This window comes from Marmota marmota, unplaced genomic scaffold (assembly GCF_001458135.2).
Source record: "Marmota marmota marmota unplaced genomic scaffold, marMar, whole genome shotgun sequence".
In the NCBI taxonomy this organism is placed as follows: domain Eukaryota; kingdom Metazoa; phylum Chordata; class Mammalia; order Rodentia; family Sciuridae; genus Marmota; species Marmota marmota.
Window position 1 is genome coordinate 1 of NW_026000256.1, and position 13,177 is coordinate 13,177.

Genomic DNA, 13,177 nt, shown 5'->3' on the forward strand with positions numbered 1-13,177 from the left:
GTGTGTGTGTGTATGTGTGTGTGTGTGTGTGTGTGTGTGTGTGTTATGTTGGGGATTGAGCCCAGGACCTTGTGCCTGCTAAGCAAATGTTCTACCACGAAGCTGAACCCCCTGCTCCCCACTTTCATATATTTTCATTTGCACAGCTTATCATGCATCTTTTACTAATCATCCCACTGTTCAGTGAATTTATACTGAATATACCTTTCTAACTTTAGGAAATGCAATCCTCCAGCACCTCTCTCTCTTTTTTTTTAGTTGTTGATGGACCTTTATTTATTTACTTACTTATTTATATGTAGTGCTAAGAATCAAACCCAGTGCCTCACACATGCTAGGCAAGTGCTCTACCACTGAGCTACAGCCCCAGCTCCCTGAATATACCTTTTTAATGCTATTTTTGTGGTTTCATTTAAGAACAAAAAAATATGTACATGAACTGTCTATTCATTTTCTTCACTGTGCAGCCTGGCATTAGGATTGTTGACTCTGGTGACCAATTGAGCTGCTCTTTCCATGATGGCTTTGCAATCTCAGCACAGTAAGATTTGTTGCACATGAGCAACACTTCTACCTCCTTGACATTGTGGATGAAGAACTTTTGGAAGCCAATGGACAGCATGTGCTTTCTTTTCTGGTTGCTCCACATAACCTATGTTGGGCATAAAGATCTGGCCCTTGACAATCCCCCAAAACCAAATACTGAATGTTTTCTCTGATATAAGCAGACTGATTCATAGTGGGGTTGGGAGAGGAAGCATGGGGAGGTGTAGATGTACGCTAGACAGGGCAGAGGGGCGGGAGGGGGAGGGAGGGAGCACGGGGTTAAAAAAGACAGTGGAATGAGATAGACATTATTACCCTAAGTACATTCATACCAAAAATGGTATGAATATACTTTATATACAATCAGAGATATGAAAAATTTTGCTCTATATGTGTAATATGAATTGTAATGCATTCTACTGTCATATATAACGAATTAGAATAAAACATAAATTTAAATTTTTAAAAAAAATATCTGGCCCTTGAATCTTCTCTGTACGCAGTTGTCAATACATCTGGGTTTCCGCCATTTACGCTTAATTTTGACATATTAGTCTGACTGGTGCCTGATGAACTTCTTGGTCCTCCTTTTGACAATTTTAGGCTTCAAAAAGGTCTGAGGGCAGCCATCCTGCCGAATACAGATTGTGGCCATCTCCATAGGCAGCACCAAAGAAGAGAGTCTGAATATATTTTTTATAAGGTAGAATTTAGGTCTATCCTTTTACTGTCTATTCTTTTTTTGTTCCAAGTTTATAATTCCCTGATTGTGCTAACAAAATATTTTTTAAAATTCAATTTGAATTCATCTGTTTTCTTTTTGCTTATGACACTGCATCATTTTTAGTGGTCATTCTAGAGATTACAATATATATCTTTAACTTTTCACTGTCTACTTAATATATACATGAATGTAAGAAAAGTCATATTATTATCAATAAATTAAGTACAAATATCTATTATTTAATATTTATGTGAAAGTTTACTGTTAATAGTATCCTACATTTCAAGGTAAAAATTAAGGCTTTCCTCTAAAAAAGAAGAATCATTTTTTCTTTCTTTTTCTCTTTTTTAGGGAACTGTTGTTTTTCTTCACATTGAAATACTTCCTTCAGCATTTCTTTTAGTGCAGGTTTATTGATGAAATTTTTTAGCTTTTGGGGCTTTCAAAGTATACTTATTTGGGGGCTGGGTTGTGGCTCAGTAGTAGAGTGCTTCCCTGGAATATGTGAGGTACTGGGTTCCATCCTCAGCACCACATAAAAATAAATATCCTCACCAACATTTATTGTTGCTTGTATTCTTTATTGTTGCCATTCTGACTGGAGTGAGAAGGAATCTCAGTGTAGTTTTAATTTGCATTTCTGTAATTGGGAGAGATGTTGAACATTTTTTCATATGTCTATTGACTATTCGTATTTCTTCTGTGAAGTGCCTGTTCAATTAATTCCTTTGCCCGTTTGTTGATTGGGTTATTTGGGGGTTTTGATATTAATTTTTTTTAGTTCTTTATATATCCTGAAGATTAATGCTCTATTTGAGGTACACATGGCAAAGATTTTCTTCCATCCTGTAGGCTCTCTCTTCACATTCTTAATTGTTTCCTTTGCTGTGAAAAAGCTTTTTAGTTTGATTCTATCTCATTTATTGATTCTTGATTTGATTTCTTGTGCTTTAGGAGTCTTGTTGAGGAATTCAGTTCCTAAGCTGACATGATGGAGAGTTGGGCCTGCTTATTCTTCTAGTAGACACAGAGTATCTGGTCTAATGCCTAGGTCCTTGATGAACAATACACTTTTGAACAACAAATCAATCAGAATAAATCAAGGGAGAAATTTCAAATTTCTTAGAATTAAATGTACGAATATATCACAATGAATCCCAGAATTTTGTATTATTATAATGCACTAATAAAAAAACAGCATATATATGTATACACACACAATACACACACACACACACACACACAAATAATGTGTGTGATAAGGCCATACCATAATGATTTGTAAATAGCATCAGAATGTATCCCTCTCTCCCTTGGGTTTTCAGAACATTCTGTTTGTTTCACTCTTGTAAGATTTTTCTTCATTTCCCATGCTATGTGAGCCTTTTAGGGGCAAGTGGCATGAACTATTCATTATATTGAACACAATGGATACTGCATAATTATTTGTAATGACAATAAATAAAACTAAATATATTACAGAGAATAAAAAATTGCCATTTTTCTGGTTTACATATTATGACATAGGTAGAAGAAGAGCTGTGGGAGAGAGATACACACATGAAAAAAAAAAAACAAAACACAACCTGTCAGTATTAACCTGCTGATATAATTATGAATAATATGAGAATATTTTGTACATTTTATGATAACAAATTTGACAAATTAAATGCTAAAATTCCTCAAAAAATATAATTAGCATAGCTCATTGAAAAAGAAAAAAAACTATCTGAATAGCCATATATGTGTGTGCATTTGCTATATAAAAATATATGTATATATATGTTATATATAATACATATAATTAAGACTATGGTTTAAAATCTTCCCTTAAGAAAACTTCAGGCTCAAATGCCTTCACTGAAGAATTCTGCAAACTATAAAAGCAAGAAATCACACAAACTCTACCAGGAAAGTAAGGAGAAAGAAATTCTCCCAACTCAATGAGACCAGCATTACCTTGATATCAAAATCATACAAAAACATTACATATAAAGAAAATTATAGGGGCTGGGGTTTTGGCTCAGTGGTAGAGTACTTGCCTGGCATGTGTGAGGCCCTGGGTTTGATCCTCAGCACCACATAAAAATAATTAATTAATTAATTAATTAATTAAAGGTCCACTAACAACTAAAACAAAAGAAAAAAAACTACAGACCAATATACTTTGTAAGCATGCATGCAAAACTTTCTATTTTTAGCAAATTGAGTGTAAAGAGGTATTAAAGTAAAGCCAGGTTGGGTGTGATGGCGAACACCTGTAATCCCAGAAGCTCAGGATGCTGAGGCAGGAAGATCATAAATTCAAAAACAGCCTTTGCTACTTAGTGAGACCCTGAGAAATTTAGCAAGACCCTTTCTCTAAATATAAAATNGCATGTGGGGGTGGATTGGGGGGATGCTAAACCAAGGCATGGTAAAGAATATCATTCAGTGGAGGGGGGGGGGACTTGTTGGCTCACAAGCACAGAGCTGTGGCAGAGTTTCTGTGACCCAGGGAGGCCTATATGCCACTTAGGTGGCACTTCAAACCTGCACAACCACAGCCAATGAATGAGATGCCAGCACAGGAATTGGCCTTAGCAATGGGGTTCAAAATTATGGATGATTTTTTATGTGAGTCTAGAGGTCCTGTCAGAGAACTCTTGTGACCTTGGAGGTCAGAGCTGCAATGACACTACCAGAACAAGGAATGTCCTGGTGTGGTTGCGCTGGTATCTTTGAGAAGCACCCTGTTGACTCTTTTCTGATAGAAAATAAAATTAGGATGAATTGTCGAAGAGTGGAAAGGTCATACACATTCTTACAAAGTCCCAGTTCATGATAGAATAATGAAACTAATACTCAACATCTCTTGTGGGACCAAAGAGTAGTTATATAGACATCCCAATGCACAATTTACATTAATAGGTAATGTAAGAATGCTGGAGTACTACTGCCGTTTCCCCAGGGATGAATTCCTATTTCTGATTTATTTTTTTTTTAATTTTTTTTAGTTGTAGGTGGATACAATATCTTTATTTATTTATTTTTTATGTGTTGCTGAGGATTGAACCCAGGACCTCACAAGTACAAGAGCTACAATCTCAGCCCCTATTTCTGATTTCTTAATGCACTGGTTATGAAAGGAATTAGTGGGACCTAGGTAAGTAGTTTATTAGATGACTATTGATATCTAGAAAATCAGATTGAATAAAGGAAGTTGAAAAACAACATTTTCAACTCTAAGTTTTTATTGCTTCTTGGAATAATACATTGGTACTATAGGTAAATCCTTGTACCAATATTACTAGTTATCTAGAAAGTCTTAAAAATAGAGGTTATTTTTTATGCAAATACTATGTTAACACCAAATATAATCATTGTTACCAATGTGACTATTTTACTATTTGTAATTTGAACAACTGGCTAAATATAGGTAATAGAAAAGTAGATTCTTCTCATCCAAATTCTTGGAATATTAAGTTAGTACTAGAAACAGAATCATTCAAGTAGTATTTACATTAGGATAACTAATTTTAATTAGAATCTGTTGGTGTCAGAACACTGACCTAAGTAAGAACTCTCTACCAGATCAGAGGTCACATTAGGGAGGTAGGGGGCAGAGGGATCAGCACCAGAGAAGTGTGTGGGGTTCATAGAGGTTGGATCTGTGGGTACTGGCAAGGCACACTAGTGTGATAGACAGAATGACATCCCCTGCTAGGATGTCCACATTCCCATCCCATGAACCTGTGAACATATTACCCCATGTGGTAGAAGGGATTTTTCAGTTATCATTAAGAAATTATCTTGGATTATCCATGTGGAACTATTATTATCACAAAGGTTCTTATAAGAGGAAGGTAGGGGTCAGAGTAATAGTGGGTATGATGATGGAAGCAAAGTCAGAGTGTAATTTGCAAATCCTACACCTTTGACTTAGAAGATATAAAGAGGGGCCGTGAGTCAAAAAATGCAAGTAGTCTCTGGAATCTACAAAAGGCAAGGAAATGGATTCTATCTCCATAAAGAACACAGCTCTGCTGACACTTTGATTTTAGCCCAGCAAGATCCATGTTAAACTCTGACCTCTAAAACTGTAAGAGAATAAATTTGTGTTATTTAAGCCACTGAGCATGTGGTGACTTGTTATGACAATCCTTCAGAAGCTAATACAGCTAGTAATAGGACAGTCTAGCTAGTAAGAACAGGATGTATTCTGGAAGCTTGAGTATTCATGGTGGGCTTTCAGGGCCAGCAAAGGCTGGGAGGAGTCATAGGGCACTGACATGGAATCTGTCACTGGAGCTAACCAGGACAAGAGTCAAGAAACTGGGTTCCTATTGACCTGGATTTGAATCCAAGTTCCCTCACTTATTACTCATGTGGCTTTGGCAATTTATGGTACCATTCTGAACACTGATTTCCTCATCTATGAAATAGGAATGAGAGTACCTTCTGAGGCAGAGTCGTTAGGAAAAATAAATGGGAAAATTCCCATACGCTTGGTATAATGCCTGCATGACACATAGATGTGCCTAAGAAAAGAGATCAAGATACTTTGGCTTTCAGCAGCAAAAAAGAAAAAAGCCTACTTCCCAGTGGTCCCAGAAATATGTAAGGTCTGTTATTTCACATCACGTAAGGTCTTGAGGCAGGAGCTCTGGGATTATTGTTGTGGTTGCCCTTTGAGGTCATTAGTAGCCAGGCTCTTTCTGTCTTTCAGTTTGACAACCATTAATGAGCCATGTGTGTCTTTGACTGGCTTCCTTCACAGTGAAGAGGCAACTGCTATAGTCCTTTGTAACATATAGTTGTGAGTAAGGAACAAGAATTCTTCCTCTGGCCCCTCCCCTATGCCTCAAGTCTCCATGCCTAAGCCAATTGTTGGAAAGAGTGATGGGGACCTACCTTCTAAGGCTAAAGATGATCTGAGACTCCCCTAAGAACCATGGCCTTATGAAAAGGTTAGATACTTGGGCAAAATTGGAGTTCTCTGAGGAAGAAAAAGAAGAGATGTTTGGATAGTTTAGCATGTGTACTGCATATAGAAAAAAATAGTAAATATTTTTCTCAGAATTAAGAAGGAAAATATGGAGCTGATTGTCTAAGAGGCATAGAGATGTTGAGTTCCCCTTTTCTTATTTTTCTTCTTGGAAACAGGGTAAGAGCTGAATGAAACAAACCCAAAGGAAAATTTACTAGGGAAACTCCTGCAGAATCAAAAGAGAGAATATTATGCACATTTTTCCCCACATGAAATATCTTTAAGGCTGCATGGGCATTGTCACAGTATGTATTCTGATGGTTGTGCAGCAGAATTGCCCTGGGACCTTTTTTAAAGTATATTTCTGAGAGTGGGCCTAGCCCTGAAGATTCTAATTTGGCAGCTTGAGAATGATCCCAGGAATGTGAATTTTTATTAAGCTACTCCAAGTAAGTCTGAAGCACCAGATGAGTTGAGAAGCACTGTCACTTCTTACCAAAACTGACAGATCCAAAGGTAGAGGAACTCCTGTTCTCCTTTCTGTCATTCATTACCCTATAGGCTCTCTCAACATTGAAGTATATTGGCAAGTTCTTGAGTGTTGGCATCAGTCCCATTTCCCCCAGCTCCCACCTGCAGCCCAGCACAGGCACGTCATTGGCAAACTCTTTCAGGTATCTCTTTAAATTCTGGCAATGAAAATCTGGTAGGGGGCCAAAATGAAGCATGAATTCAGAAGGAAAAACGGGAGGCATCAGGAGAGACACAGTTGGTAACATGTTATGTTGACACTTGACTATGGAGAAAATGGATTGCTTTGGACACCAAGTAAAAGAGAGATCCAACTTGACATCAATCACAGAAGAATTTATTCAAAGGGCATATTTTTAATGGATGTGAAATTTGATCTCTTTGTGTTCAAGTTAATAGGAATAAATGTGGAATAAAAGAAAGTTGGTACACCTATTTGACTATTACTTAGATATGGAACAAATATAGCGCAATGAACTTATTACAATCCCCATTTAAGTATTAACTGACTTAAAACTTTGCCATGTAACCAAAGAATTCCACATATATTTTTTTTCTAAAATTTATCAAATGTTTAAAGTTACTAAACAATATGTAACTTTAAACATTTGAAAATTTCTAGACCAGATGACCCCACATGACCTTCTAATATTTTTCTCTTTCTCTCCCCTCTATCCAGAGTTCTCAGCATTCCTTACTGCCCCTTTCACACTACACAACCCTATCCACTGTCAGCATCACTCTAGCTGTATCCCCCCTTCTAGTGTCTGTCACTTTGGGCCTTTTCCAGAGGCCCATAAGTAAATAATAACAATAATAATAACACATGAGATCATCATGCTATGAAAATTCCCAATTGTGTTTTATGTTAATATTTAAACAATATTTTTAATACTCAACATTTATACTTAGACCCATCTTTGATTTCAAAGCCCCAATAAGATTTAACCCTGGATTTCCTCTAAATTACAGGGGAGAAAGATAGATTTGCAATGGTGTCTTACCCTCACAGTATCCTATTCAATCCTAGGCAAAGAGGAGGACCCCAACATTTCTTAACCACATCCCAGGGTGACAAGGGATGTTAAATGTTCCTTGGTGGTGGTTCATACAAGCAACGGAATCATTGAGCACTCCCACTCATTTATAGGCTCTTTCTCCAGAGTGAATACTCTGCTGCTAAACCAAGGCTGTGGATTCACTGAAGGAATTGCAACATTCATAGGACTGTTCTGTGGAATGAGTTTTCTGATGATGCATAAGGGATGAATTCCGGCTGAAGGCCTTCTCACATTGTTTACATATATACAGTTTGTCTCCAGTGTGTGTCCTCAGGTGCTTTGTAAGGTGTGAGCTCTGGCTGAAGGCCTTCCCACATTCTTTGCAATTTTGGGGTTTCTCTCCAGTGTAAATTCCCCGATGTTTGATAAGGTATGCACTTCTGCTAAAGGCTTTTCCACATTCTGTGCATTCATACGGCTTCTCCCCTGTGTGTGTTCTTTGATGGTGAATGAGCCCTGAGGGGCCACTAAAGGCTTTTCCACATTCATCACATCTGTAGGGTTTCTCACCAGTATGGACAAAGAGATGCCTAGAGAGGGACAAGGTGTCTGTGAAGGCCTTGCCACATGCATCACATTTGTAGGGCCTCTCCCCAGTGTGGGTCCTGCAGTGCTGGGTCAGGTGCGTGCTTCTGTGGAGGGTCTTCCCACACTCGCCACACTCATAGGGCTTCTCCCTAGTGTGGATGAACATGTGCTGGGTCAGGTGCATGCTCTTGGTGAAGGCCTTCCCACACTCGTGGCACTTGTAGGGCTTCTCGCCCGTATGAGTCCTCAGATGCTGGTTAAGGGATGAGCTCTTGCTGAAGGCCTTCTCACACTCTGAACAGCCACAGAGCTTCTCTCCGGTGTGGATACATTGGTGGTCGATGAGAGATGAGCTCTGGGTAAATGCTTTGCCACACTCTTTGCATCGGAAGGGCTTCTCTTTGGTGTGAGCTGTCTGGTGGTGGATGAGCAATGAGCTCTGGCTGAAGGCCTTCTCACACTCACTGCACTGAAAAGGCTGTTCCCCCATGTAAAACCTCAGGTGTTTGATCAGGGATGAGTTCTGGCTGAAGGCCTTCCTGCACTTGGGACAGGAGTATGGTTTCTCTCCCATGTGAATTCTCTTGTGCTGTACGAGCCCTGAGAGGCCGCTGAAGCCTTTCCCACAGTCAGGACACTTTTAGGGCTTTTCTCCCCGGTGAATCAGCATGTGATGACTGAGGGAAGAGGCATCTTTAAAGGCCTTCCTGCACTCCTGGCACTCATAGGGCTTCTCTCCCGTGTGGGTCCTGCGGTGCTGGGTCAGGTGTGTGCTTCTGCGGAAAGCGTTCCCACACTTGCCACACTCATAGGGCTTCTCCCCGTTGTGGATGCACATGTGCTGGGTCAGGTGGGTGCTCTTGGTGAAGGTTTTCCCGCACTCGTGGCACTCATAGGGCTTATCGCCCGTGTGGATTCTCTGGTGGTCACTGAGCGAGGAGCTCTGGCTGAAGGCCTTTCCACACTCACTACATTTAAAGGGTTTCTCTCCTGTGTGAGACTTCTGATGCTTTGTAAGTGAAGAGCTCTGGCTGAAGGCCTTCCCACAGTCCTTGCATGTAAAGGGTTTGCCTCCAGTGTGACTTTCCTGAAGGCCAAACAAGGTGGAATGGTCCCGGAAGGAGTTCCCTTGTTGGGTACACTGCCAAGGTTTCTTATCCATACAGAAGCCCTGCTAAGTAATCAGGTCTAAATTTGGGCCTAGGCTCCCTACATGTGTGTCACCTGTGCCAAAACTTTTTCATGTAGGGATCCCTGGCTGTGAAACAGGAACTGATTGGAGGCTGAAGCTTCCTTGGAAATCACTGCATTCATTGGGAATGTCCTCCCTGGAATTTCTCTTGTGCATTATTGCTGTTTGTCTGGGAGATCTCTCTAAGTGGCCCTCACTCCTCCATGCCTCATACAACATAGAGTCCCAGGGACTGTTCCCTGTCATTCTATTTATCAGTGTTCCCTGGAATGAGCCTCCTTCAGAAATGTTCTGCTGGAAAGTTGATTCCTTAGCCTCAGGTCTGGTTCCCTAATCTGAAAGAAAATACAAAACAGGGAGTTCGACCAGGGTCATGTGATAGAAAACCTAGCCCCTGAGGCATTCATGGTGTCAACAACCCTCAGAGTTGGCTCTGCTGTTTCAACACAGGATGAGATGAAGGAGAAATGGACAGGAAAGCAGATAAGCAGGTGACACAATTGGTGCATGAGAAATGAACACCCAGAAGGGTCTGGAAAGGACAGAGGGAAGCTGGGAAAGAGAGGCACAGGAAAGGTGGCAGAGAAGGATGGAAGATAATGGGAAACAACAGATGATGATCCAAGGGCTCATTCTGGGACTGGAAGACATGACAAAGTCCCTTCTGCATTGTTGTCTCCATATGCTTGGATTATCTAATGGCCTCTTGGAAAGGTACCTTCATTCCATTCCAATCAATCCTGCATATTGTCAGGGTAGAAAACTAAAAATTCAGATGCAGGAGTAGAATTTCTATGCCTTATTCTAGTTGATAGTTACCTTTTTCTGACAAAGGAGTATGCAGAAGGCAGAAAGATGCTGTGGTTTTGCTGATAAAGATTGTGAATATGGTTCATAATGGTAGAACAGTGATCTCTTTGCAAAGGCTAAAGAGCTCATCTCAGAATTACTTTTGAAATATGTTTTACAGGAGATTCATCAAATTGATGAAGAAATTATTTTGAAGGGACTCAAGAAGAAAACACACTGATAAGTCAAACACTATGGTAGACAAGATTTGTGACACAGAGAAATACTGTCCAGTTATTTTCAAGTGACAAGATAGGATGAGCAGTTCAAGATTAAGTCTCCAGCTGCCTCTATACTAATACATAGAGTAAGGGGACAATGATAAATTGAAATTGTTTACATAAATGGGTTTGACAGAGACTGCACTTTGCTCAGAAGGATTCAGAAACAGATTGTGGCAACAGAATGTAGACCCTAGAGATGTGAAAGTGACAGAAACATCAGAAGAAAGTTGCCAATTTAATTTTGAATTACTAATAGTGGGGAAAGGGAGCAAACTTCATAACTGCATACAGTCAAGCCCCTATGCTCCTAACACCAGCTTCGTAGGTCTTCCATGATACTACCCCATACTCCAGCCTCTGAAAGCGAGCTTTGTCTCTTAGGAACTACCAAACCCTATGTAACTCTCTTCTAAGGCACATCACTGCCTATGTAGAAGCTGTGTTAGATTCCAATCTGTAACCCCACAAAATTTAAGCATGTAAATGTGCTTAATAAATTTTTGAATGAGCAAAAATGTTTTGAGAAACTAATTAAGAGATCTAAAAAGGAAACTGCCGCCTGAGGAATGGGAGAGACTATAGTATAGAATTCTTACTCTATAGCAGTTAATATCCCCATGAAAATGGGGGCCACATACCTAGGGATTCAGTTTGGCTACACTGGAGGTGTTCTTATGAACAATGCTGTAACAAACACATGTGCAAAGAAAGAAAAGAATAGCACACCAGTAACATTAAATGTGGCATGTGGCTTACTTTCTCTTCCTTGGCCACCAAGATATTATTCCCTCCTGATTTTTGCCCCACCTCCCCAGCAGCTCCTTTTCAGTCTATTTTGATGGTTTTCCATTAGACCAAGCTATACTTCCTTTCACCCTCAGTCTTGTGGAGTTATATACACAAATACATACACCCTGACTTCTCCCAACTTTATCTCTCCATTCTGTCATTGAGCAAAAGACTTATGCATGTTTTTCTATTTGTATATCTAATTAGACATCCCAAACTTAACATGATCGAAAACAAAAACCTTGGGGCTGGGGTTGTGGCTCAGTAGTAGAGCACTCGCCTAGCACGCGTGAGGCCCTGGGTTCGATCCTCAGCACCACATAGAAATAAATAAATAAACGTATTGTGTCCAACTACAACTAAAAAATAAATATTAAAAAAACTTTTATGATCCTCAAATCTATGTCTCCCACATCTTCCCCATCTCAGTTATGTCAACTGTATCCTTCCAGTAGCTCAGATCAAAAAACCCACCAGCAAATCTGCTAACTCTATTTTCAGAATCTGACTGCCTTTAATTACCTCCAGTGCTACCTCCCTGATCCAAGTCACAATCACCTTTCTTTTGGAATATTTCAGCAACATCCAAACTGGTGGCCCTGCTTCTGTTTTACCCCAGCCATATCCCCAACCCCCCACCCCCAACACACACTGACACACCTTCCTTATGGCAGACCAAGTGATCCCATTACAACATCATGGCAAATCAATCACTGGTATACTCAGAACACTCCAGTAGCTTGTGCTCAGCCCCTACTGAAAGACCAGGTCTTTCCAATGTTGCTCAAAGTTCATGACATTATGGCCCTCATCTCCTTCTGTCTCACCTATGCTCCCTCTCTTCCAGTCCCACTGGACTCACTGATTTACTCTAAAACATCAGATGCCCTCCTTCTTCAGGGCCTTTGCCCGGAACCTTCTGCAAGATAGTTTTTGTTGTTGTTGTTCTTGTTAAAATGCTGCTATGACCCAGTTTCTGAGGTCCTGTCCAGGGACAGGAAAGTACCCTTGTTGAGTAGCTGGTTAAGTTCACAGTCCAACCACTTCTCTTATCAAGCTCTCACATTCCAGACCACTATGCTCCTCCCCTAATTGTCCTGATGCCAGGAACCAGATAACTAGGGAGAGCTCTTATGCCCTGGAACCCGAGAAATTATTCAAATTAGCCAATCTGCAGAGAACCCACAAAACCTAGCCACCCCAGCCCCACGTGCCATCAACATGTTCCCCCTAGAGCTCCAGCTTACTGTTACACTGTCCCCAGGCTTTATGTTCTGTGTAGCCCTGCATGGCAGCTTTCTCTCGTTAGGATCCATAAGAACAAGGAGTTCTACCATTTGTCTGGGCCAATATCCTACCATCAAAAGAATCTTTAAGTCCTGATAAAACACTGTTTCCTTGGGAAGGTCCATCATTTGCTCTATTAACCCCTTCAGATATTTTCTTGCTGAAGTTTTCTCTGACTGCACACCCCCCTCATGCTTGGCACCACATCTCTTCTCCCTGCTTGACTTTTCTTCACCATTTGCCAGGTCTCATGTATGGATTATTTCAATTGTCTTTTCCTCTTGGGACATCATTTCTGTGAGAAAAAGGGTTTTGCCTCACATTACATGTTCAACAAATGCTTCTTGAATGAGAGTGAGTGAATGCATGAGAAATACCAGGAATACTAAAGTTTCAAGTGACTGGCAAACACACATATACATACACACACAAACACACGCACACAAACACACACACACACACACACTCTAACAAAAA

The 13,177-nt window shown here is 40.1% G+C and overlaps 1 protein-coding gene and 1 pseudogene across 1 annotated transcript; both read right to left on the reverse strand.

Annotated features, from left to right (window-relative positions):
- Positions 1-443: 443 nt before the first annotated feature.
- LOC107160288 lies at positions 444-1,176 on the reverse strand (annotated as a pseudogene).
- A 6,773-nt stretch (positions 1,177-7,949) lies between these two features.
- LOC107160262 (zinc finger protein 420-like) lies at positions 7,950-9,521 on the reverse strand. Its single transcript, XM_015506934.1, is given in 1 exon segment — positions 7,950-9,521. A coding segment is annotated over 1 exon segment (1,572 nt).
- Between the last annotated feature and the right edge of the window lie 3,656 nt (positions 9,522-13,177).